The 27833-nt window shown below is 37.9% G+C and overlaps 1 protein-coding gene across 2 annotated transcripts in view; it reads right to left on the bottom strand.

Annotated features, from left to right (window-relative positions):
• Positions 1-25257, bottom strand: part of CPLANE1 (ciliogenesis and planar polarity effector complex subunit 1) — a 100402-nt gene extending 75145 nt beyond the window's left edge. For both annotated transcript variants that reach the window (XM_068990634.1, XM_068990635.1), the window contains exons 1-18: positions 25177-25257; positions 23844-23979; positions 23595-23714; positions 22972-23204; positions 21810-21916; positions 20439-20595; positions 19908-20011; positions 17067-17249; positions 14599-14848; positions 14188-14343; positions 13247-14016; positions 12456-12664; positions 12173-12253; positions 9376-9540; positions 5563-5736; positions 4537-4765; positions 3342-3481; positions 909-1126 (exon numbers count right to left, since the gene is read on the bottom strand). In XM_068990634.1, the coding sequence (XP_068846735.1) occupies positions 909-1126; positions 3342-3481; positions 4537-4765; positions 5563-5736; positions 9376-9540; positions 12173-12253; positions 12456-12664; positions 13247-14016; positions 14188-14343; positions 14599-14848; positions 17067-17249; positions 19908-20011; positions 20439-20595; positions 21810-21916; positions 22972-23204; positions 23595-23714; positions 23844-23979; positions 25177-25257 (3513 nt within the window). The remainder of the gene's footprint in view (positions 1-908; positions 1127-3341; positions 3482-4536; positions 4766-5562; positions 5737-9375; positions 9541-12172; positions 12254-12455; positions 12665-13246; positions 14017-14187; positions 14344-14598; positions 14849-17066; positions 17250-19907; positions 20012-20438; positions 20596-21809; positions 21917-22971; positions 23205-23594; positions 23715-23843; positions 23980-25176) is intronic.
• Between the last annotated feature and the right edge of the window lie 2576 nt (positions 25258-27833).

Raw genomic sequence — 27833 nt, 5'->3', positions numbered from 1 at the left:
CAATATACTAAAGACTCACACATAAGAGGAAAGAGGAACTACTGAGAAATACCATGGACTACTTATTCTTTCCCTGTGCAATATATCACATATGAAATATCAACAAATAAAATATTTTAACGTATTGAAACAAAACTCGAAACATAACAGATAAGAATACAACAAATAACTGAAAAAAAAAAAAAGACAGAAGACAGATTTAATAGATAAAGATAGAAGCTGCCAATTCTGAAACAGTAAGAAACAATACCAGAATAGATTTAAACTGTTAATCAAATATTAAAACAATTTAAATGTAAACAGTTCACATTAACACTATAAACCTTAAAACCAGCTAACTGTAATGTTACTATTTTCAAAAAGAGCAGAGGAAAAGGTCCTGAGAGGAATACAGTAATTGCGATTTACAAGACAGAACTATCAACTGAGAAGTACAGAAGAAAACAATGATCTTTCCAGTCAAAGAAAATCAAACTAAGTCTTTCCAGAGAGGCAAAGACAATGAGATGAATGGCTTCCAAATTCTGACACTCATTACTTTTCTACGGTAAACAAATGTTTATTTTTAAAATAATATCTGGATACAGAGAAACATCTATTAATTTTGTTTTATTATCAAAGTAATTTTAACATTTACAGAATATTTACTATGTGTCCTAGGGTTTACTAGGGTGTCTCATGTAATGCTCACAACAACGCTGTTAGAGGTACTATCACCTTCTTCATTTTACGGATAAGGAAACTTAAACATCAGCTGCGTACCATGCCCAAGAAGACTATTCAGTTAATAAACAGCAAAGCTGAAATCCAGAAGTGGGCTTCAGAGCTTGCATTTTTAACTTGATGATTATTATCAGGTTGATTATTTTTAAAAGTGGACAAAATAAATGTTAAAAGGTTAAGCTTACTTCACTAAGAACAGCTGGCTGAGGACAATATAACGGAGGAGCTGGAAGATACAAGCCGACGGGCACTAAGCCCCACAGTCTCTTACTGAAGTCCTTGGCAGAGTCGATCAGAAGCTGAAAAGTCTCTGAAAGAATATCCGCGTCAGCCATAACTGCTGCTTTCAGTATTTCCTGCACAGAAGCAAACAGCAGATCCGCATCTTCTTCTTCAATGGGATCTGCCAAACACAGAATTAGGGAAAGCAGTTACAATTTATATTATACTTTTCCTTCTATTTTGTAGTTTAAAACTTCATATCTGAAACAGTTGACTGCCAAAAATAAACATACTGGTCGAAATGCAAAACACTCAAACTTCTGGACAGAAATGTAAGATTTTGTTACTTTTAAGATTATAGGTAGTCAGAGCACAAAGACTTTCCGAAATTATACAAGATACTGTAATACAACTACATAATAAACACATGCTTGGAATATAATTATCACTCAAAAAATAATAATAAAAGGAAAACATTAATGGGAAAAATAGAATGTAAGAAACACACAAAAATAATACAAAGCATTATGTGGAGGCAGTGAGACAGTAATTTTCGTTTCCTTAATACTCAATCACAGTACTTTTATAAAAGGACTTGTGAAGCTAAAGAAGCAAAAAAAACAAAAATATATGAAATAGCCATACAGTATGGCTTCAGTTTTATAAATATCTGTAAAAATGGGGAAATGTTCTAGAAGACAAAATGCAAAGAGATGTAGGTGGCAGACCTGTAGACTTATGGACTTTTACATTAGGAATTCTCTTAAAGCACACTTTAAGGTATAGACTATGGAAACACTCAGGTACTGACTTTTCATCCCTGTCTGATATTCATGTTTTCTATATCCAATTTAGGTAAAAAATAAAATGTTACAGCTACAGCTGAAATTCCTTAGGTACCAATCCTATTTCACTTCCTATTTCCAGAGGTCGTCACCATCCAGAGTTTAGTGTGGCTCTACTGGAACTCCTACTGAATATATGTTGTGTCTTCTTGTTCAATACAAAGTTTAACCTCTCTTTCATGTTTCCAAATGTTTTCTTTTTATCCATATATGGATATATTTTATCTCTCTATATATTTTGTAAATGTATACAGGGTTCAAATCTATTTTCTAGTTTACTAACCATCTGCTGAGTTTTTTGTTTTTAAATCAATCTGTAAAGGTATAATTTACATACACTAAAATTATCCTTTTATGTACACAGTTCACCCTGGTGGTCCAGGGGCTAGGACTCCTTGCTCCCAGTGCAAAGGGCCTGGGTTTGATCCCTGGTCAGGGGACTAGTTCTCACAGGCCTCAACAGAGTTTGTATGCCAAAACTAAGATAGAAGATCTTGTGTGCTGCAACTAAGGATGGGAGCAGTCAAATATATAAACAAACATTTTTTAAAAAATACACAATTCAATGAGCTTTGGCAAATCTATCCAGTGTATGAGAACATTTTTATCACTCCAAGAAGTTGTCTCATACCTCTTTGTTGTCAATTCCCCCCTTGCTGCTGCTGCTGCTGCTGCTTAGTGGCTTCAGTCATGTCCAGCTCTGTGCGACCCCATGACAGCAGCCCACCAGGCTCCCCCGTCCCTGGGATTCTCCAGGCAAGAACACTGGAGTGGGTTGCCACTTCCTTCTCCAATGCATGAAAGTGAAAAGTGAAAGTGAAGCCGCTCAGTCGTTTCTGACTCTTAGCCGCCCCATGGACTGCAGCCTACCAGGCTCCTCTGTCCATGGGATTTTCCAGGCAAGAGTACTGGAGTGGGGTGCCACTGCCTTCTCCTCATTTCTTCCCTTACTCCTAGGTAAACAGTGATCTGTTTCCTGTCCCTATAGTGTTGCTTTTTATGAAATGTTACATAAATGGAATCACAGAGTGGGTAGTTTTATTTATAAGTTCTTTCATTCAGCATAATGGTTCTGTGATTCATCCATGTGGTTGCATGTTATCAGTGGTTTCCTCCTCTTTATTATTCTACATTACAGATAAATTACAATTTGTCTATGTATCCACAAGTTAATAAGCAATTGGGTTGTTTCAAGTTTTTGGCTGTTATGAAAAAGCTATGCACATTCACATACAGGTTTTTCAGTGAACCTAGATTTTTATTTTTCTTGGGTAAATACCTAAGAAAATCTTTAAAACTTTAAATCTGAGCCTTTAAATGCATATTTTTATATTTTATCTAGAAACACACTGTATCTATGTATTTATTGTGGGAGAATTTTCAGATCATCAAAAAGACATTGCCAGAACTAGAAGTTCAGACTGGGAATTTTTTAGTCCTATTTTTTTTTCCCCAAAATATTCACAAATGTGTGGGTACTTAAAAGCTTTTAAAATACCATAAGCTTTGTATTAAGCTGATACACAGGTCAACCATACTTAGGTAACTCACCTGTAAACTGTTTGCATTTTGAGCTCATTTCATTTTTTGCTTCCAAAGAGGCTGGCTGACCTAGGAAACACTGTAGTTTTTCCTGAAAAATCTGTGCTGGAGTCATATTTAATGGTAGATTCAGACTCTTTTCCTTGGATCTGAAATCACATCAAATTAGGGGGAAATAATTACAAATTTTTAAAAAAGGAAACATATACACACCAAGAACTAAACATGAAATTTTTAAGAACCAGAGAAGTCCATGTTATTCATCTTGTGTTTAGAAAAGAAATAATTGAGGAAATGCTGTATTGAGGAGAGTACTGGGGTCCTCTACAATTACAGTACTGATATAGCTCCCCATCCTTAACCACTTACTACTGCCCTACATACAGACTCTCTCCAAATGAAACCATAAGTGCTTTGGGCCACATGCCTTTGCTTCTGTTTGGAATGTTCTCTCTCCCTACAGCTACTTGCTTTGTCAAGATTCCATCTTCCCTTCATCGCCCATCTCAAATGACATCTCCCACTTAAAGTATTTCCTGTCTGTCCCTCACTTGATATTATTGCTCTCCCTACCATACCATGGATGGGCTTCCCTGGTGGCTCAGCTGGTAAAGAATCCGCCTGCAATGCAGGAGACCCGGGTTTCATCCCTTGGTTGGGAAGATCCCCTGGAGAAGGGAAAGGCTACCCACTCCAGTATTCTGTCCCAGAGAATTCAAAGACACAGCAATGCCATAATATTCATAAGAGTTAAAATGCAGGGATTAGTTTGATTAGCTTAAAATGTAAATCCTGTTTGGGAAAGAGAAAACTCTCCCATTGACTATAGGCCCTTTGAGGGTACTACTGACAAGTAAAAGTGCTAAATAGATGTTTAAATACAGTAAGGAAACCTCTGAGCTGTCTAACACAGTCGACAATAGCTGCATGTAGCTCTCTAAATTTAATTTAATTAAAATTAGATTGAAAATCCAGCTCCTTGGTCTTATCAGTCATCTTTCAAGGGCTTAATAAATACATGTGGCTAGCAGCTATCAGACTGGACAGCACATACAGATTATTTCCATCACCAAAGAAAATTCTACTGGACAATGCTGAACTAAGGATTCCACAAAATGTGTAAATACCAGCAATGAGTGAAATAAGAAACACTTTAGATTAAACCATGGTACTTTTTAAACTTAGATGTGCCTAAAATACATACCTCGTGAATTTGCTACCACACTTACAGAAGAGTTGAAAAGCCACACCGACAGAAATAGATGTCTTCCAGTCTCCAAGTTTATGTGCCAACCACACGGCTTCTGGAACCAGGCCGGCGATCAATAATAATTCAAGGGCATATTCAGCGGTCCACACATCAGAAAGATTCTGCTCTCTGACCGCACTGGCCACCTTAGAGTGTTGCAGAGGAATAAGTCGAAAGGGCTGCTCTGTGAGTAGATGAAAGAAAATGGATTAACTACAGTTATACACAGGAACTCATTCCTCCCTACACAGATCTCCTTAATCAATCCTTTCTACACAAAACCACAACAAGGAAGATACATATAAAATGGCCTAAAATAATACTTAACACACTCTAGAATAGCTTTTCTTTTTTTTTAAACACTGAAAAATGTGTCTCTTTAGTGGGTCATGCAGCAAATGTTGGCATTCCTAAAAAAATGAAACCGAGTAGACAAAGAAACAGAAGAAATAGTATCAGAGTGCATTATACAAAATAAAGGTGAATATATACAGTTTCATCAGATAATATAAGGACATGATTAAATAGGGCAAAGAAAAAATGACCCAAATAAAATAATAAAATGTCCAAAAATTAAATTCTAAATAAACTCCGGGAGTTGGTGATGGACAGGGAGGCCTGGTGTAGTCCATGGGGTTGCAAAGAGTCAGACACGACTGAGTGACTGAACTGAACTGAAATTAGAATACTCAAACTTTGTTCAATTACCACATTTTTATAGCTCTTTTATTAAAAAAAAAAAAAAAAAAGGAAACTGTATAAACACCAATGTGTCCAAAATTTGCAATTAAAAAAATACATATTCAATAAAAACAAGTTCAAAGCAATTACCTTTCTCAGATTATATTCATTCGTAAATAGTCACCTACATGTCAGGCACTGAGCTAGACAGTATTATTTCCATATACCAATGATCACTGTGTCAAATGGTTTTAAATATTATGTGCAAAAACAAGGCGAGAAAATTGGTTACTCTATTACCTGTTTTAATATGAAGGGGAGGAAGAACATCCACACTGTGAGGTGGCAAAATGCACAGGCGCTGATTGGTGAAGTAGGCGGCCATGAAGCGAGCCATGGACTGGACCACCCTCACCGCTGCTTCGGGATGAACACTTCCAGTCACCCCAGACTCACAAGCAGACTTCTCAGGAACTGCAGGATACACCAAATGAGCAAAGGAGATTCCGATCAAACTAACAAAAGTAGGAATAGTTAAGCTCCTAACATGATGCAAGAAGAAAATTATAATGAAAACTTCTTTCCAACATCAACACCCCTGGCCTACACAAGGTAACCTGTAACAGGTATCTACATTTCTTAAAGACAATAGAACGAAAATAAAATAATAAGCTCATAATTATCAGCACATACACTTAGGAACGCTTTTATGACTTCAAGTTACCAGTTTTATCTAAAAATGTGGAAGATCTATAAAAACAATCCAGCCATAATGGACTTGCAAGCTTATCATTTGTTTCCCCTTCTTCCTCCTCTTTCTCATTTTCTTTCTTTAGTGCAAGGAGGCAGAGTTTACCACAGAGAAAATCTGAAAAGAGCCAGAACAGTGATTCTTCATGTCTGTTTCTGTATTATTAGTATACTCCCGTAACATTAACTCTTTACTATTAAGATTCTTTTGGGAGGTATGGACAAGGGGAAAGTGTAGGATGGAGGGAAAAGGCAGAGGAGAGAGTCACATTATGATTTCTAGAGTGCTTCTGACATAAACTAGAGCAAACATGTCATCCCTATTTAAAAACTGAAAAACTTAATAATATAAGCTGGATTCAGATATTTGAAAATAAATAGCTAAAAACTATTGAGTGAGTGAAAGTCACTCAGTTGTGTCCGACTCTGCGACCCCATGGACTATACAGTCCACGGAATTCTCCAGGCCAGAATACTGGAGTGGGTAGCCATTCTCTTCTCCAGGGGATCTTCCCAACTCAGGGATTGAAGCCAGGTCTCTCACACTATAGGCAGATTCTTTACCAACTGAGCCACGAGGGAAGCCCGTATGAGATAAATATTAAATTATTTTTTATGACATTTATGGCCCCAACAGTGGCAAAGTATCTTTCTTTCTCAGAAGTCACTTGAGGCAATTTGCAGGTGGTCCAGTGGTTAGGGCTCCATGCTTCTACAGCAGGGGGCCCGGGTTCAATATATACAGAGGCCTGTGCATTCTCCCTGTGAATCACTGAACTTGAGGGGTAGTCCTGGGGACTCCTGACCAAGAGAGGATATGCTTAAAATACTCTAAACAACTATCATTAAAAATTAAACACATTACCATAGGTTTAACTTATCTTGACAGTTATATCATATCATGACAATACTGCTGGAGAAAAAATCCAGTCAGCTAAAAAGTCACCCATAAGAAAAGACAGTCACATACAGATGTCCACTCATACACAGGTACCAGCCCTTTTGGAGGGCAATCTAACACTAGGCATCAGAAGTCTTGACTCTGTAACCTCATTTCTCAAAATTTAACATGCAGACATTAGCAATGCTCACAAAAATTTACGTACACTGCCACATGATTTAAAATAGTAAGTAGGTGGTAACAGTCTAAAATATGCAATAATGAGGAAAAAGCTTACTAGGTTTTTAAAAAGAATATTATTTACATTTGAAAATATTCACATTAAATTTAAAAGATTATAAAACAGAATATTAGCTCTGGTAATAAACATATGTGAATGCACATAGACAAAAATGGTAGCATTAAAAGTGATTTTAGTTTCTTTAAACCTTTCCATGTTTCAAAACTGTCTAAAATGAACCTATATTACTACTAAATAAACACAAATTTAAAAAGACAAATATCATAGAGTAGGAAATCCATAAACAGTGGTTGCATATGGCATCACTTATATATGGAATCTAAAAAGATAATACAAATGAACTTATTCACAAAACAGAAACAGACTCACAGACTTTGAAAACAAACCTACAGTCACCAAAGAGGAAAGGTGGGGTGGGGGGAGGGATAAATTAAGAGTTTAGGAGTAAAATATACACTCTACTATACATAAAATAGATAATCAACAAGGGCCTACTGTATAGCATGGAGAACTCTACTCAGCATTCTGTAATAACCTATGTGGGAAAATAATCTGAAACAGAATGGATATATGTATATGTACAACTGAACCATTTTGCAGTACACCTGAAATGCAATATTGTAGATCAGCTATACTCCAATATAAAACAAAAATTAAATTTAAAAAATGCAGAGAAAATATGAGACCCAGGATAAGATTTCATAGTATTCTACCATCTGTCCTTAGCCGCTCAGCTGTGTCTGACTCTTCGCAATCCTTATGGACTGTAGCCTGCCAGGTTCTTTTGTCCATGGGGATTCTCCAGGCAAGAATACTGGAGTGGGTTGCCATGCCCTCCTCCAGGGGATCTTCCCAACCCAGGGATCAAATCCAGGTCTCCTACATTGCAGGCGGATTCTTTATTGTCTGAGCCACCAGGGAAACTGAAGAATACTAGAGTGGGTAGCCTATGCCTTCTCCAGGATATCTTCCTGACCCAGGAATCGAACTGGGGTCTCCTGCGTTGCAGGTGGATTCTTCACTGGCTGAACTACCCAGGAAGCCCATTCTACTATCTATCTCACCTTAAAAAAAAAAAAAAAAAAAAAAAACCACAGTGGCTGAAACCAAACAAACAAACAAATACTGTTCTCCTGGACAAAAATGATAAACTGGTAAAAATCAAAGAAAGGGTTTTACAAACCCTCTCAAACTATTTTTCAAAGCCTTTTGTAAACTAATTTCTTTTGATCTCTACTTTCCAACAGCAAATGATTTTTAAACCAATAAATAATCAGTTATTAGTAAAAAAAAAAAAAAAACAAATACTCCATCTAGAGTCATGAACTCCATTTAGAAAGTACTGATATACTGGCCTATCTGACACACTCATATGCAAAGTATACATCTCACGGTCTACCACTGTAAAACAGCATTATAAATACATTATGTGCTCATTCATATAGATGTCTTTCACTCTGTTGCTATTGCTCAGTCACTAAGCTATGTTCGACTCTTTGTGACCCCATGGATTGCAGCTTACCAGGCTCCTCTGTCCATGGGATTTCCCAGGCAAGAATACTGGAATAGGTTACCATTTCCTTCCCTAGGGGATCTCCCCAATCCTGGAACTGAACCTGTGTCTCCTGTGTCTCCTGCATTGACAAGCTGATTCTTTACCACTGAGCTACCAGGGAAGCCCATCTTTCACTTTGGTTATTGCTTAAATACACTTTGTTTTAAAAAGGACAATCCAAATATTCTACAACCTCTTAAACAGATTTTTAAAAGGCCCTGAATATGTCAGAAAGAGATTCTGATCACTTTAGCAAACCACCTTAAGCAACCATCAGAGAAAATACAAACATGTTAAGGAAAAGTACCTGACATTGGGTACCTGACATTATGTCTAACAAACAGGGCTGTGAGACATGAGACAACAATTATAACAGTTCAGCAGGCAAGTACCGCTAAGCTGAGAGACTCAAAGGTCAAAAACAAGCAAAAACATGATCCTTGCTGCTGAGAAGCTGACAGTCCAAAAATTCACCACAATGCAACAGAGCAACCAACTTTTATGTATAAGCAATTTCACAGCTAAACCTGTAAATACAAATTGCTAACATTAAACATACTGATTTTACATTGATCAACCAAAATACATTAAACCCAACAGATGGCATTAAAAGACAAAGAAACAAGCAAACAAACAAACAAAACTACTGATTTTTTAAAAGCATACCTGAACAATCTTCATTTTCTTTTACAGGAAGGTGGGACCATCTCAGTATTTCTCTTACTAGCTGATCACATAATCCTTGAGCATCATTTAAATTATAGTTATAAAGGTGGCAGTATAAAAGAGAAAGATAATAGCGAAGCTGAAGAAAACATGTCCTTCTTCCTCCTTAAATAGGGCAGAATTACACTTACATTAAAAAACATGTTAGCTACGTAATGTTCTTGATCTGAGTGCTGGATAGATGGAAATGTTCAGTTTATAAAAACTCATCAACTGTACACTCATGTCATGTGAACTTTTCTGTACCTGTTTCACAACTGAGTAAAAGAAAACAGGTCAGCAATATGTTCTTTTTCATCGTAAATTCTGAACAATTTTATTTTCTGTGGTCAGGTCCTAAGATGACTAAGAACTTATCCAAAAAGAGGTGCAAATGCTCATCTCAGTACTAACTGAGGTCCACTAACAACATCTCTCTCAAGTACACACACTATGAAACAGAAGTGAAAGTTGCTCAGTTGTGTCTGACTCTTTGTGACCCTGTGGACTGTAACCTACCAGGCTTCTCCATCCATGGGATTCTCCAGGCAAGAATACTGGAGTGGGTTGCCATTTCCTTCTCCAGGGGATCTTCCCGACCCAGGGACTGAACCCAGGTTTCCCGCCTTGCAGGCAGACGCTTTAACCTCTGAGCCACCAGGGAAGCCCATGAAACAGAAGGGCACATGCCAAAAACACAAATTAAAAAAACACAAGAGAAACCATACATATATCAAACAGACAGTCAAAGAGACTTTCCAGAGAAGAAATACTACCAAATAAGATTGGATCCCTTGACCACTGTCTTCAAATATCTAAAAGGTGCTTAGGACTGAGACTGCCAGTTACCTGCCCCTTATCCACCATGCTGAGTAAAAGAATTCTAGTTTTATTCGGAGTTCCAATGCACTCAGATCACGATTTCTTGCTAGACATGGCCATGAGAAAATATGACAAAGTTCTTAGCCAAGAGATAATATAGTGTACAGCTGCCAGACAAGCTGTGTCAAGAGGCATCTCAGCCAGGAGGTGCGCCCTCTCTGGCCCCTCCTGCCTGCCTCCTTTCTGTTACCTGGATGATGCACGTGATGGCTAGGACTCCAGCATCCACGTTAATTCATGCAACAGCCTTAAGAGTGGAAGCAATGCACTAAGGATGATGGAGTAGAAACACTAAATATAAGCTTGAGTCCTTGATGAGACCACCGAAATACCAAAATAGCCCCAGACTGTCAACTCCTTGCCTCCTTTCCTAAGAGAAGTAAACTTCTTGTTGAAGGCACTGTTACTTTCAGTCTCCCTTACAAGAAACCATTTCAAATGGATACAATTGGAAATGAAATTAAAAGGTCCAGAATAAAGCTCATTATGAAAACTTTTCTTCATGAGAACTTCTCATCACACTGAATGCCACTCTTCTTCATCCAGATGTACAATCTCCAAATCTGAGAACTGCATGAGACTTTTTTCTCTCCTCAGTCACAAGCTCACTTGATCAAACCTATTAAACATCTGACAAATGTGACTTTTGTTCCCCAGTACTCCTGACATTGCTTTGCTTTAGGACTTCTTCAACTGACTAATTTTCTTGCTTCTAGGTAAAAACCCACATCTCTATACCACACTCCAACAAATGGCCCTCTGTAATGTACCAAAGTGATCTTTCCAAATGGCCTATGTTTATCTGAAAAGCACTCTTTCTGTATCTTAACAGATCCCACTGTCTTCAGGATAAAACCTTAATCCCATAGCACTGCATAGCATCTTTCCTTATCATCTATTCTCTCCTCTCACTTTAGCACTCACCACCCTATCCTCAATATTACATGTTTCAAATAACCTGGTCAACTACTTGCAATTTACCAAACTGCCACGGTTTCTCATGTCTTCTTGCTTCTGGAGTGCTATATCCTGTTACACCATTCCCACTCCTTCATCTGAACAATTTTCACTCAGTTTTACATGTCTATTCCTCCAGGTCTTCTCCAGATTGATGCTTGCACTCCAGTTTAGACTGTGCGCTCCCCCCGCAAATACCATAAAGCGTAATGAGAAACATGCCAATTGTTTATGCAATCTATCCTCCACACTGTGGGCAATTTGAGGGTAAACTTGTTTATTTCAGTTATTCTTATTGTCTAATACACATAGCAGGCCCTTAATACATACCCACAGCAGCCAGAAAATAAATTTAATAATTGGCTAAACCTGACCAGTAGTGGCGGTCAAGGTTAGCTCCACAGTCACTGGCTGAGAACCTCTATTATCCTATACCCTCAGCCCTAGATCATAAAAGCTATCACCAGTTTCTAGAATCCACATCCCTACTGTCTCATCAAAAACTCCATGTAGCCTCATAATAAGTCTAACTCACAGGAAATTCTTTAAGTTGAATTACTTAAGGGCAGAGAGCCTTAGCTCCAAGTTTCTATACGTTAGTAATAGCACATTATTTGACTCATAGTGTCTCTTGTAGATATTTGCAGTCTTACAAAATAACTTTTTTTTAAATTTAGGATTTAAGTCTCTTTTTTACCCATTACCAATCAATCACAGGTTCCATCACTAACCAAAAAAAGGACAGAGGAGTCTTATCTACCAAGTAGATAATAGTCAAGGTACCTACAGTATGTATTTTATTTAGGCATTAAGAAATTGTCAGTTCTCAGAAATCTGAAATTATTTTTAAGAATAGCAGCATGCTAAAATATGGTCCCATGAACATTATGGCAAGTAACATTATTTTAACACCCCCTACCTTTCTCGCAGGTTTCTTGTAGAGCTTTCCTCCATATTTGAACAGATTTTTCATAAGATCCTAATAGGAAACACTCTTCCCCTACAAAATTTTTAACCAACAGTTAGCCCTGGTTAATTAAATTACTTTATAAAAATTTACTTGTTTTAAAATTTAGTGGATATAGCACTGCCAGAAATTACTTTGAAAAAAAACAAATAATTACAACCAATCAATAAACTCAAAGCCCAACAACCTACTATCACTTACGCCTGGGGTTAGAAATTGTTTATAAGATACTGACCATTGATAGATTTAAGTTCTAAGGTCTGGTTCAAGCGAACTCCAGCAGTCTGCAGTTCAGCCTGTATATGGCATAACAGGGACTTGACAGCAGATGCTTCATGTGTCATCTTTTCAGCTAACTGCATGCCATCTTCAGGAACTCTTTGACTTAATTGCATCTGATACCATAAAGTCTTTCTGTACAATATTTTCCAGAGAACACTCAATCTGCACACAGAATTAGGTAATCATAAAAACCAAATTTCAGACTAGGGATAAGAATGAGTATAGCCTTTTTTTAGCCTTTACTAAGAGTATAGTTAATGAGTATAGCCTCCTTATTAGTCTTTTTTTCTCCATGTATTCTTCCCTGAGGTAATAATAGCATAGCATACAACTGATCAGGTTCAAAGATAGCACAAAGTCAAAAAAATGCACATTTTTTTTAAAACTTTCATAAATGTTTTATACAACTGTGGTCATTTTTTCTATAGTGCTTATCTAAATCAAATACTATCATTATTGCCCAAGACTAATAAAATAATGTGTGTTGAAAAATGTTTGGCATAAATCCTAAAATACTTTTAAATAACATAGAATCTATGATGCTGAGAGCTAATGGTACAAGGTTTCTTTTGGGAGTGATAAAAATATTCTGGAATTTGGGCTACTCATTCTACAACCTCGTGACTATAATAGAAATGACTGAATTGTATCCTTTAAAGTAATGAATTTTACAGTATGGGAATTGTATCTCAATTTTGAAGACTCGACAACGCCAATGGTCTCCTAACAGTCAAGTCACTTTACCTGTGTCCCGGCTGTTGCACAAAATGTGATACTTGAGGATGAATCTTGAAAGATGAGCTCCAAGACCAGTTTTCCCAAGATCCACTGTCTCGAAACATTTGAAAAATGGGTAACACCAATGAGTCTTGCTTTGCTCTTCTACTTCCATCAGCTGATGCTGAGATAACTTCAGGCTGAAGACTGTACACACCATTTAAATGATCAGCTACCATTCTGAGTAAATGAAAACAGGCTAAAAGCTTCTCTGAGAATAACTGATCCTGTTGCTGGTGTGTTAGCAAAAGCTTTATAGTATTTGAGGTCAGCTTCACCAAATGTCCTACATCTTGCTTGTATCTCATATCCCAATACTGGATTGATAAACACTGATGAAAAAGTTGAAAGATACAAAGCACCCATGTATTATATTTTGAGCTCTTGCTTAAAAAAAGATCAAGTTTGGGAAAAGGACATTTTATAAACTGAAGAATATACAAAAAATGAGTGATACAAACTACTGTGTAATTTAACATTAAATTTTTTTCTGTCACATTTTTTGAAATTCCTATAGTCCATGCTGCAAGGAGATTTTTCTGGACAGAGTGCAGTTCTGTAACAGTTTTATCTGTCTCCTCAGTATTATCTTTTGCATGAATTGTATCAAACATAGAAGCAAATTCCAATCTTCCCTCCTCAACACTACTAAATAACAGATCAGTTTTTTGGTTCCAAAAAGAGAATAAGTTGTTTGGAAAACATCTGCCATCATCAGTTTCTTCTGCTTCAAAATCCTAAAACATGAGTGAGAAAAAATTATTATTAATACCATTTAATTTAAACTGATTATTAATCAGTTTAGTGCTATCAAATTTCTCTTCTCTTTAATAACAGGAAAACAAATTATGTTTCTTGGAATAAAATAAGTACATAACTGTTCAAAATAAAATGTTGCTAGCAAGTACCTGCAAATCCGTTGTTTCTTCATTTAACTTCAGTGTTTCTTCTGCTTGCAAGAATTTGGGAACAGTAGAATCAGCTACATTTTCATCTCTTTGGTGCTTTAACAAGCTAGATCTTAGGGAATTCAGTGATCGCAAGTTCAGACCTTTGCCTTTTGGCTGTAGAAGAAAGAAGATTTCCAAGAGCAAAGTTTTATCCATAACTGTACTCCAATTATAACTTCTATAGATAAACATACACAATCCAAGGACACCACTGTCAGTACAGTTTTAAATTTAAAAAGACTGAGAATGTTGACATTCAGTGGGAAACAACACAATACTGAAAAGCAATTATCCTTCAATTAAAAATAAATATATTTTAAAAAAAAGACTGAAGTGAGCTTTTACTGATGGTCCCAAAAAGCACCATACCTTACACAGTATCACACTTTTGTATGTTTTCTCAAGCCTCTGCGTTGAATCAAGTAGAAGGGATCTCATGAGCACTGATGGAGACAGATTATCAAGAAATCGAAGGGTTGTGACCATGTATCCATCAGAAATAATGAGGTAGGGTAATCGTGAGTGTGCTTTTATAGAGAATCTCTGTCTCATAGGGTCACTATCTGAAGCTGATGAATCTACAGAATTATTTGAATCTTGAAGTGTAAACTGCTGTGGTCTAGCAAACAAACATCAAAATTCAAGAATTAGTGAGAGGAAAATCTTTTAAAAAACAATTATATTATTCCAAAGGAAAAACAAAACAAACATTTCAGAATGATGAAAAAGCAAGCAAATTAAACAGAAAAATATTAAATGTGCACAGATCTGTGAGGAAAACGTAAGTAATTAAATAATACAGAGGTTGGTGGGTTTTTTAAAATTTTCCCAGAATTGTGACATTTACCCTATTGTCTGTAATATTGTTTGTAATCCAGTTTTATATTTCTTTTAGAAAAAAATTGAGGCAGTTATTTTTACTATTAAAGACAGTTTAGCTGTTAACTTTCTTTCTTACTATATATTTAAAAATCCTTATAAGAATATAAATAGGAGCTGTGAGTATTCTTGTTATTAAGAAACATTTGGAGAGGATGGTGATGAGTAAAATTTTATCAGCTTAAGGTTAAATTTGACTGAGTTTCCATATAAATGTATTTATTGTTACAGTGGTATACCTAATTCTGAATACTTAATATCAACTGATTACTTAATATCACTATTAACTTTGGGGCTTTGTAAGTATAAAGAGAACAGAGAACCAAAATATATTTTTTTTCTGGCAAGGAAAACAATCAACTATAGATTATATGAACCAAATGGCCCACAACAGAAGGTTGGTTTTAGAAGGTACAGTCTACAAAATATATAAAATCATTAAAAAGAGACTCCAAAAAAAAAAAAAGAGACTCCATGGAAAGATGTATAAGACATACTGTCAAATCAAAAAAGCAAAACAGTAAACAGCATATATCATATAATTAATTTTGCTTTAAAAAATAATGTTGTTATTGCACATGTTATATAAAATTTTCAAATAAAGAGGACAACACACTAAAATGCTAATAATTGTTATCTCTAAGGAATAGGATTCCAAGTCTTTCACTTTCGATAGTATTTAGTTTTGTAACATTTGATTAAGCTTTTAAAAATAACGAATATGTATTACTTTTGTAATCAGAAAAAACAATCCATTCTGAAAGATCCTAAAGACTAATTTTTAAGGAAAATGTAAGGAAATTTAAGTCAATTAGGAATCAGACCATAATAAGGAAAAACATTTTCACTGCAGGAAGTGACAAGTTTTTCCATCATAATTATCTATTGCTAGAAATAAAGTAAAATCTTTGTTAAACGTAATCAAGGACACATCCCTCCTCAGTTTTCCTTCTGTAAAGCAAAGGTAATGGATTAGTTTCAAAGATCTTATCCAATTTTTTGTTTTGTAAACAGCTATCTATATGTGTCTACCCAAACATAATAATATCAACATCAATAAAAACAAATATTTACTGAGCTCTTATGTTATGTCAGAACTGTGCTAAAGCAATTTAAAATTATTTATTATCTTGCTTCATTCCTTCAGGTCTAAGAGACAATTACTGCCGTCTTCATTTCAGAGTAAAAGAAAATGAGGCTCAAAGAGTAACTTACCCAAACTCACACAACCAATAAGTAGAAGAACCAAGATCTGATTCTTGATCTGACACCAAAGCCAAACTGCTACATGATCTCACAATTTAAAATTTAAATATGGCTGAATTCTAGAGTCTACTATCCATTTCCAACAACTTTCCCCTTTTTCCCTTTGGGAAAAAAGTAGACACATCCACCGGTGCTCAGTCGCTTAGTCGTGTCTGACTCTTTGCGACCCCATGGACTGTAGCCCACCAGGCTCCTCTGTCCATGGGATCCTCCAGGCAAGAATACTGGAGTGGGTTGCCATGCCCTCCTCCAGGGGATCTTCCCAACCCAGGGATCAAATCCATGTCTCTTACATTCCTGCACTGGCAGACGGGATCCTTACCACTAGCACCATCTGGGAAGCCAGATACATCCACATCCCAAGTTAGATAAAAATTAAGTGTTCTGCTTTTAAAACAATAAAAGACATATCACATTTTTATTAATTTTTATATCAAAGAAGTTACATTTTTTAATACAGTTAAATATTTAAATAACATATACTTACATAGTCACATTGTCAAATTTTCACCAGGATTAAGCCACAAAAAGAAATAGAAGAAAACTATAAATAAACAGATATTGAGATGATAGACTCAAAGAAAGAATAAGACAGTCTGAAACATGAAATTATATTTTAGAAAAATACACAGTAAAGCAAAAACAAAAGAGAAAAACTTCTATAGATAAATTAAATGATTTAAATATCTCACCTATATGTTATTAGTGGGTGAAGAGGAATAAATTCTGCTGGCCCAAATTCTATAGAGCAACCAAATGTAATTAACGTTAGCAATTCACCGTGGCAGGTCAATAAAACCAGGGAGCCACGTTTTAACACACAAGCCAGAAAAAGACTATCGTGAGTCCAGCTGACATCACCTACCCAGTATGACCTAGAAAAAGCAAAACAAGATGTTTAGAAAGGACCCTCTACAATGTCTCTAACAATTTATAATGGCCAAGAAGGGGTGAGATACTTCAAAAAATAAGAGCAAAGGAATGAATAGTAGGCAAATGTCACATACATTTTGTGTATCTTACATCCCAGGAAATAAGTAAGAAGAAAGGAGTTTGCTCATAAACATCTAGTTCATACAACATACCAATTAGAAATTTACTTACATTCATAAACAAATCATAAGATGAAAATACTACCTAAAAATGTAAAGCTTTTAAGTCACTCACATTATAGCCAGAACAACTTCTAATCCTAGTGATATCCATTACTAAGATCTACTGGTAGATTTTGAAGGTCAATACCATGCCTGTCTCTCAGGAGCCTGCCAGAGCTCCACTCAAGGGCAAATTTCCTCTTGCCAAAGCCATCTTTACCACTCCTTAACTGTCTGAAAATATTAATATTTCTTTCATGGGGACAGAAAATAGCTCCTTCTCATTTAAATTATGGACACCTTCAGTCAAACAGATCACTGAACTGAGACTAGAAAGGAAATTTTGGGAAGAGAAAGAAAATAAAAATGTATGGCTGGATGAACCTGAAAACTCTGAAAAGTCAGAGAACAGCAGAGAAGTGTTCAGAAAAGGAAATTAGAAGGATCCAAGAGGAAGAGGAAATCTTCCTACCCTATAATCCTGCACAGGTCCTTTGCCATCCAAAATCACCACTTATGGTACTGTCCACCCATATGCAGAGAATGCTGCTGCTGCTGCTGCTGCTAAGTCGCTTCAGTCATGTCCGACTCTGTGCGACCCCATAGACGGAAGCCCGCCAGGTTCCCCCGTCCCTGGGATTCTCCAGGCAAGCACACCGGAGTGGGTTGCCATTTCCTTCAATGCATGAAAGTGAAAAGTGAAAGTGAAGTCGCTCAGTCGTGTCTGACTCTTCGTGACCCCATGGACTGTAGCCTACCAGGCTCCTCCGTCCATGGGATTTTCCAGGCAAGAGTACTGGAGTGGGGTGCCATTGCCCTCTCCGGCAGAGAATCCTGGGTTGGGAAAATCATTTTATATACCCAGGCTGAGGTGTTTTTAGCCTTTTAAACGAAGTTAGCATTACCTCAGCCTGAGTATATAAAATGATCTTCCCAACCCAGGACTCTTCATTTCATCTCTTTAAGCCCAGTATTTCTCTACCTAATCATAATCTCACTCCTCCTAAGACAACATAGAAAGAAATAAAAGAGAAAAGAAAATGTGTTCAAGTATCTTCCACCCTATCAGACCTTTCCTTAAAGGACTGAAGGCTTTCCTTATGTAGTGGTGTCTGACTCTTTGTGATCCCATGGATAGTAACCTGCCAGGCTCCCCAGTCCATGGGATTTTCCAGGCAAGAATACTGGAGTGGGTTGCCATTTCCTTCTCTAGGGGAAAGTGAAGTTGCTCAGTTGTGTTCAACATATAAAGCAAACTTTAAAGTCTATTAAGCACAAAAGCTGAAAGCTGCATTATCTATCTAAATATCTATTTGTTTTTCAGTCTCTCAGTCATGTCCAACTCTTGGCAACCTCATGGACTGCAGCACGCCAGGCTTCCCTGTCCTTCACCATTCCCAGATTTTGCTCAAATTCATGTCCATTCAGTCAGTGATGCCATCCAACCATCTCATCCTCTGTCAGCCCCTTCTCCTCCTGCCTTTTATCTTTCCTGGCATCAGGGTCTTTTCTAATGAGTCAAGTCTTTGCATCACGTGGCCAAAGTATTGGGGCTTTAGCATCAGTCCTTTCAATGAATATTCAGGATTGATTTCCTTTAGGATTGACTGGTTTGATGTCCTTGCAGTACAAGGGACTCCAACACCACAGTTCAAAAGCATCAATTCTTTGGTGCTCAGCCTTCTTTACATTCCAACTCTCACATCCATATATGACTATTGGAAAAACCATAGCTTTGACTATATGGACTTTTGTCAGCAAAGTAAAGTTGCTGCTTTTTAATATGCTGTCTAGGTTGGTCATAGCTTTTCTTCCAAGGAGTAGGCAGCTTTTAATTTCACGGCTGCAGTCACCATCTGCAGTGATTTTGGAGTCCAAGAAAACAGTCTGTCACTGTTTCCATTGTTTATCCATCAATTTGCCATGAAGTGATGGGACCAGATGCCATGATCTGAGTTTTTTGAATGTTGAGTTTTCAGCCAGCTTTTTCACTCTCCTGTTTCACTTTCATCAAGAGGCTCTTTAGTTTTTCTTTGCTTTCTGCCATAAGGGTGGTGTCATCTGCATATTTGAGGTTATTCATATTTCTCTGCAATCTTGATTCTAACTTATGCTTCATCCAGCCTGGTATTTCGCATGTATTCTGCGTATGAGTTAAATAAGCAAGGTGACAATATATAGCCTTGATGTACTCCTTTCCCAATTTCGAACCAGTCCATTGTTCCATGTCCAGACCTGCATACAGGTTTCTCAGGAGACAGGTAAGGTGGTCTGGTATTCCCATCTCTTTCAGAATTTTCCATCTCTTAAAGAATTCTTTTTAAGAATATTTGTGGTGAAAATATATATTTAGACACTACTTATCAGAGCCTTAAACTTTATTAAACTATTAAAAAGGTAAAAGAAAAACACTATTTAGAAATAAAAAAGAATCCTTACCTGACAAGAGTAGCTGGAACCACAGGATTCTTATTACTACATCCTTTAAGGCTACCATAGAGAGTGACAAAATTCAGTGTGTTTATAAATAATACCTGAGTTGCCTAGAAAGAGAAAAAAAGACAACAAAACAATTAAAATCATTTTACTTATATTTCTGAAGACCTAGAGATCTATTACATCAATGAACTATCTCGTCTTTCCCAACTGGTAAGACAATACCAACTACCTATATAACTCTTTTCCCTTTTACACTACATTTTAAGAATATCAGTTACCACTTTGCCCCTCTTTCTTCCTTTTCCATTATCCTCTTTTCGCTTCTGAAGGTCAGATTTCGAAAATTATGGCACCTAATGTAAATAATGTTACCAATTTACAAAGCCAAGTTAGATCAGAAAACACCAATTTAAAGAACATAAAGTAGTATTAATAAAAAAGCAAACCATATTCAAGGGGGAAAAAAGTCTCTAAACTGAACTAAACTCTCTCTTATACAGCTTACTCCCAAGACAGATTACATTTACTGACCTTTGGGTCTTTCTGATTAAGCGTTACTGCCAGGGTAAGTCCATCTCTTGAAAATGCAGAAATCAGAGCTCCCCTTGACTTCACTGACTCACATTTAGGGATCAGACTGCACAGAAGGCAATCCTGCTGAGCCCACTGAACATGATATGGCAGTGATCTAAGAAAGGAATAAAATAACTGAAAACAGGAAGTATAGCAACTTTTACATTCATACATATTTCACTACAGAAAATTGACAGGTCCAGCTAGATTCCTTCATATACATATATATTCGGGGTCTCTTAGCAACTGCTCACAAGTTTTATCCAGGGCACAAAAGAGCAACTGCTAACTAAACAAGGTAGGTCCATACCAGAGTTTTGTAGTAATGGCATGTCCTACAGCCAATCCCAAACAAATCTGCATCCACTAAAAGTTTAGATACACATATTTCTACATTATTACAAATATTTTGGGGCTTCCCTCATAGCTCAGTTGGTAAAGAATATGCCTGCAATGCAGGAGATCCAGGTTCGATTCTTGGGTCAAGAAGATCCCCTGGAGAAGGGAATATCAACCCACTCCAGTATTCTTGCCTAGAGAATCCCATGGACAGAGGAGCCTAGCAGGCTACAGTCCATGGGTTTGAAAGAGTCAGACACAATTTAGCAACTAAACCACCAACACCTAGTTGTACATTTAAGATTTGTTCATTTGCCTTTATATAAATTACACCTGAATAAAGTACTGCTAGCATAAGAAATAAAGAAAATAAACAGAAAAAAAAACTCACTATTTTAGTAAATCTTAAGTCATTATATGCTTTTAAATGCATTCTATTTCATTGGGCTTTTTAAAACAAATAAAACTACTTTTAGTTAAAAAAAAAAAAAAGAATTTAAAAGGTATGGTAGTAAATTCAAGTAAGTTACATCCTTTTCAAAATTCAACTGAATTAGTTTTCAAAGGAGTTTTTTATAGTCTTAAGATAAGACCATAGCCAGCCTTACCTTTTATGTGTTCTCAATTCCAAGAAGGGAAACAAAATAAAAACAAGAAAAGCTTTCTGTAATAAACAAGTAAAATGAAAAGTAAAGAAACAGAACAATACTTATAGGGAGAAACGATTTGTAAAGTCTCAGAGGTCGATGTCCACATTTCATTTACTGATCTTATTATGTATTTATGGGCCAAAAGATATTATAATAATGTTTCAAAAGGGAGAGAAGAACTTCCCTGGCAGTCCAGTGGTTACAGCTCTGTACCTGCAATGCAGGGGCTGTGGGTTCAGTTCCTTGTGGGGGAACTAAGAAGATTCCATGTGCTGTTCAAAACAGTCAAAAAAAAAAAAAAAAAGATAGAAAACAAGGAAGAAGGAAACATTTACCTCACCTTACAGGTGTAAATACATTTTCATGCCACCGAATTGCTAGAAATGTTAACTTCAGGCATTCCCCGGAATAGAAAGTAAATGAACACAAGCAGCAGTCTCCAAATAACTGTAGATAAATTTCATATACTTTAGTATATAATAAATCTGAAAATAAATCAAGAGGATCTAGAAACTGTCATACTGAGTGAAGTCAGAGAAAGAGGAATATCATACGGTATCGCTTATATGCGGAATCTAAAAAAAAGTGATACAAATGAACTTGTTTATAAAACAGATTCACAGACTTAACAGAATGAATTTATGGTTACCGGGGAAAGAATGATGGGACAGTTAGGGAGTTTGGGATTAACACGTACACACTGCTATGTTTAAAATAAATAACCAGCAAGGAAACCAGAAAATAAACTCATGCATGAAAGAACAGAAAAACAAGCAAAAAAACAGCCCCGCATTTTCTCATAAGATAAATGAAACGTATCAAGAACCTGCTTATACTTTTATTCTTAACATATAGCTTAACATTAAGCTAAACACTAAGAAATGTATTTCTGAGCCAGAGGCATATCTCAAATGAGAAATCAAGGTGCAGTTACTCTCTCAAGAAAATACTGCCATTTACTTTGGCTATATAACTAGGAATATTCTTATATATTTATTTTTCTCTTCTTTTATGGTTGCATATTATTTAAACTAGGGCACTATCCATGGGTAAATAACAAAAGTTCAAAACACAATTTTTAACAATAGCAAACTGGGTAAAAACATATGGGTCAACACATACAAAGAGTATCACACAGCTATTTAACATGTCTTTTAGTTAATGAATGTGTTATTTACTGGGAATGGCTTACTTAATATCACCAATTCTAGTTTCTTTTTTTTTATTACAAAGCTAGTTATATTCTAAAACTAAGGAAAAGTAAAACTAGGAAAAGACCAAGGAAGCTCAAAGTTCAAACCACTTTTAATAAAATCTTTTAAAATGGGACCAAGAAATATAAAAATACCTTTTCCACGATAATTTCACCATTACTACAATTAATGATGACTGGAGATATACAGCTATCATTACACATTCTGCTCAACAGCATCCCAGAAAGTGTCTGCTCTTAGAGTCTGAGGTCTCTACGTCAAGAACACCCTGTCTGATTCGGATTTTACCTCATTTTTTATAAAAACAGCATGCACTACCGCTTCTTTATCTTCAGTGGAAGGCAAAGGAACTGCTTCTTCAGGCATGATCTGGGACCACTGGCCCACCAAGGAAAGGCTTTTGGAAGATAAAACATTCTTGAATTCCAAATGTTCCCAAAGGAATATGCATCCAGAAGGAGTTATAAGCAGAACTCTTTTCCCATTGCCAGATACATACAAGTACAGTCTCGAAGAGCTTGCTAAAAAAACAACAAAAAAGTTACTAAACCTCTGAAATCAGAATTCCTGCAAAAAAAGTACAAATTTTATCTATTCTGACAACGAGGAACCTAAATGAGGTTTCCATTCAGAAAGCAAAACTAAGGTATTAATAGTAAATTAAAAGTACAAATAATATTAACACTTATCATGTATTCATGTGTGATATTAGGAACCCACTGCTATCACAGACATGTTAGGCATGCCAGATTTTTCTTCCTCGAGATGAACCTTAGTGTTACCATAACCAACATCAAAAAATACTTACATATACATGGAAATACATGTAGATATTTACAAAAGCAGAGGTATATTTCTTTTCCTCCTATATATCAAGTTGAATCAATTTAAACAAACAAAAAAACTCCCACCTACTGCAGCTTCAATCATTTCCTTAGGCTTTTCAGTTGCTTGTATAGTTTTCAAACAATCTTGATCTTTGTTCCAGAGGAAAACCTCCCCTGTAGTGAGTACCCCAGCCAGCCAGGCATCTGTTTTCAAAATGGAAATACAATGCTTATAGCCTAACATTTTCCTTAATATAACCCCCAAAATTATTTTTAAAAATACAGCCTAGATTTTTAAAATCTAGCCTTTTGACAATATCAGTACTACTTAACCATTACTGGACGTTGTTAGGAGTATAACATCCTTCAACAAAGGCTGAAGACTGGGAATTTTCTTCTTTGTCCTTCCTGAGAGCAAATTAATTTCATTTACGAATTTATCATCCAAAAGAAAAACAGCTTCATTTTCCTAGAAGAAATACATGGAAACTTAAGAGATGCCAGAAGTTAATTCAGCCTCCTACCTAAGTTATCACATAAAGGAAAAGAAAGTGACATCTAAGAAAGATGGTATATTTGTACTACACATCATAAAATGAACAATAAGGGCTTTTTTAAAAAACAGTTTTATTTATTTATTGGTTGTACTGGATCTTCACTGTGGCTCAAGGGCTTCTCTAGTTGTGGTGTGGGGGCTTAGTTGCCCAATGGCAAGTGGGATCTTAGTTCCCCGACCAGGACTCAAATCCACATCCCCTGAACTGGAAAGCAGATTACTGATCACCTGACCATCAGAGGTCCCAACAATAAGGCTAATTATGTAACCTGAAGATTTTTTCATTCTATCTTAAAAGTACCACTTATTAGAATTACTAGGTAGGATGATCTAGTAGCCACACTGAGATTTATTTGAAGTTTGAAATTATAGGAGTCTCTTCCAATTCTGCTCGCCCAAACTGAGATATCTGCTGTTAGCTCACTGATCTGAAGAGTAGTATGAGGAAGTTTTAAATTATTTACTTAAATAGACATGGCTTCTCATTTCTGAAGCAGTAGCATGTGCTCCTAGACTTCAGTTTTGGAAAACATCCAGAAAATGTTCTGAACTTCCTGGAAACCTTCCAGTTAGACACAAGGCTGCTTCATCACCTGCGTGGGTATTCCAAGATTCACCAGGACATGAAACTCCCCAAACATGTGCCTTTGCTCAAAAAAAGACCCTGTAGATGCAAAAGCCATGCTCATTTTCAACAACTGCAGAGAGGCTTCCTGGCTGGGCAATCTCAAAAACTGGGACTTGGAGGGTGAAGAAACTGTGTCCCAGAATTCCCAGGAGAGCCCAGAAGATGAGAGTGAGGATGATACACCATCCCAGAACTCCAAGAGTAAAGCAACAAAGGATGGTGAAGATGAAGCAGGTGATGGAGAAAAGGAGCAAGAGAGTGATCAGAGAGCTGACAAATGTGACCAGACCCAGAAAGACTGATACTCCCTCCCCATCTCTGCCAGCCTTCTACCAAACAAATACACAAAATCCTGTTCAGAGGGCAAGTGATCCTTCTGCAGATGCTACTTTATTTCTTAAAGGTTATTCTTCAATCCTAGAGGCAAAGCACACATGTAACACATATTACAATTGATACTGCACAACTGAAGAAAAACTTACCTGTCCCAACCAGGATACTCGTGGCCAGGGTTTTTTCTGCTTGATACTGGTTGAAGTCAAAACTTCTAATCGTATCTCCATGCTTGTTAAGATAGCAAAGACCAATTAAGTCAAAAGTCAGAAGATGCTGTAAAAATCAAAACAAAACAAAAAAAATGATAAGACCCCGTAATAGTTACTGAAGATTTCAAGAGTTTTCATAAAGTTTTAGTAAATGACTTTTTCATTAACTCAAGTTAACTCTCTTTTTAAGGTAAAATGCTGATACTTTATTCAGTATCTAATCTTGAATAGTCAGGCAAAATGTGTTTGCTTTTTTGAAAAGTTATTCCTCAAACTATGAAAATAAACACGAAGTTGAGGAATATCTTGACAATATAGTTTCTATGCGATTACTTTCTCATCTTTCCAAAGATCACCACAAAAATACCCCCTGCCCCATATGCTCTTTTTACACTATGACTTTAACACTCCTCTCTCTCATTGAGAGCTCTGGTCAACGCCTCATCCCTTGAAATTGGGTGGTTTTTTACTACTTTGACCAAGACTAAAATGGAAGTGAGGATGCATTTCACAACGCTAGCTCATACAAGGCAATACCTCTTCTGCCCTGTGTGTGCGCACGCTTATTAGCTCAGTTGTGTCTGACTCTTTGCAACCTCTACAGCCTGGCCGACTATAGTCCGTCAGGCTCCTCTGCCCATGGGATTTTCCAGGCAAGAATACTGGAGTGGGTTGCCATTCCCTCCTCCGGGAGATCTTCCCAACCCAGGGATCAAACTTGGGTCTCTCAGCTCCCCTGCACGGGCAGGCGGGTTCTTTACCACTAGCGCCACCGGGAAGCCTACAGATGGATACTAATAAACACCATGAAACATGTCAAATTAGTTAATGGACGACAGAGATAAACTCGACCACACAAAATATGTGAGGAGAAGAAACAGGTTAAGTTTTACCGCACCCCTCCCCCCGGCTCCCCGTATCTTAATTTAAAACACACTGGCAAAAGCAATTTCCAGAGGAATAATCCAAGTTGTTCGGTGGTTTGCATCACAGACGAGCCTAAGAAATCACGTCCGTTCCTCGGCGCTCAACTTACCCCCCACCAATGTCACACACAGGAGTTGGCCCACGACCACTTCGCATGAGGCATCCCCAGGGACCCCTCTGAGATTCCCTACCGGACCGTGCGTGGCAGCGCCGCCCTGCACCCCCGCGAGCTGCCACCGCGGCGCCCACCGGAGACGGGGCAGGAGCTGGAGGACACCGGGCCGAGGTCGAGCCCGAACCGGACTTCGTTCCCAGCCAGCCGAGGGCGACCCCGCACCTCCGTGAGGCTGAGGATGCTGCGGCCGCAGGACGACGCCGGGGTAGCGGGTAGGGGGCTGGGTGCGGCGGCGGATGGCGGGGCAGGGGAGGTCGCGGGCGCGCCAAGACTCGAGAGCCTGAGGGGGCGGAGGAGCCCGAGGACGCCGCGGGCCCGAGGGCGAGGGGAAGAGGCTGGGGCCGTGCGAGACGGGAATCTGCGGGGAGTTACCTCCGCCAGGGCCGGGCCAGTCCGGGGCCGGAAGATGAAGGAGGGCGAAGGAGACGGGCCGAGCTGCCCGCCCCGACGCGAGCCTGCGTCTTGGCGACGGCGGAGGGCGGGGCAGGGACGCGGGCGAGCGCCGCCAGTGCGCCTGCTCCGAGCCGGCTGGGAGCTCGGGCAGGAGACTGGAGGCGTTCCCCCATCTTTCTCCCTGCCGGGTCTCCCGGGGTTCCCGCCCTCGTCCTCCCAGCGGTCCTGCGCCTCCGCTGCCTCGCCGCCTGCCTCCCCTCTGCCCGGCCGCCCGTCTTTCCGCTCAAGGTCTCATCCTGAGCTGCTGGGGTCCTTCTGTTTCACCTCCACGATGGTGCGTTCGTTCCTCTGACACACACCTTTGAGTGCCCAGGCTGTGTGTGGCGTTCTACAGAAAACCGTTTAATAACCGACTAATATGTAAACTGTGAAAGTGCTGCACTCAATATGCCAGCAAATTTGGAAAACTCAGCAGTGCCCCCAGGACTGGAAAAGGTCAGTTTTCATTCCAATCCCAAAGAAAGGCAATGCCAAAGAATACTCGAACTACCGCACAGTTGCACTCATCTCACACACTAGCAAAGTCATGCCCAAAATTCTCCAAGCCAGGCTTTAACAGTACCTGAACTGTGAACTTCCAGATGTTCAAGCTGGATTTAGAAAAGACAGAGGAACCAGAGATCAAATTGCCAGCACCCGTTGGATAATCAAAAAAGCAAGAGAGTTCCAGAAAAACATCTACTTCTGCTTTATTGACTATGCCAAAGCCTTTGACTGTGTGGATCACAATAAACTGGAAAATTCTGAAAGAGATGGGAATCCCAGACCACTTGACCTGCCCCTTGAGAAATATGTATGCAGGTCAGGAAGCAACAGTTAGAACTGGACATGGAACAACAGACTGGTTCTAAATAGGGAAAGGATTTCATCAAGACTGTATATTGTCACCCTGCTTATTTAACTTAGATGCAGAGTACATCATGAGAAACACTGGGCTGAATGAAGCACAAGCTGGAATCAAGATTGCTGGGAGAAATATCAATAACCTCAGATATGCAGATGGCACCACCCTTATGGCAGAAAGTGAAGAACTATAGAG

This window comes from Capricornis sumatraensis, chromosome 18 (genome assembly GCF_032405125.1).
Source record: "Capricornis sumatraensis isolate serow.1 chromosome 18, serow.2, whole genome shotgun sequence".
NCBI lineage: Eukaryota > Metazoa > Chordata > Mammalia > Artiodactyla > Bovidae > Capricornis > Capricornis sumatraensis.
The sequence above is the reverse complement of the archived record's forward strand: the minus strand, read 5'-3'. Positions and strand labels throughout refer to the sequence as shown.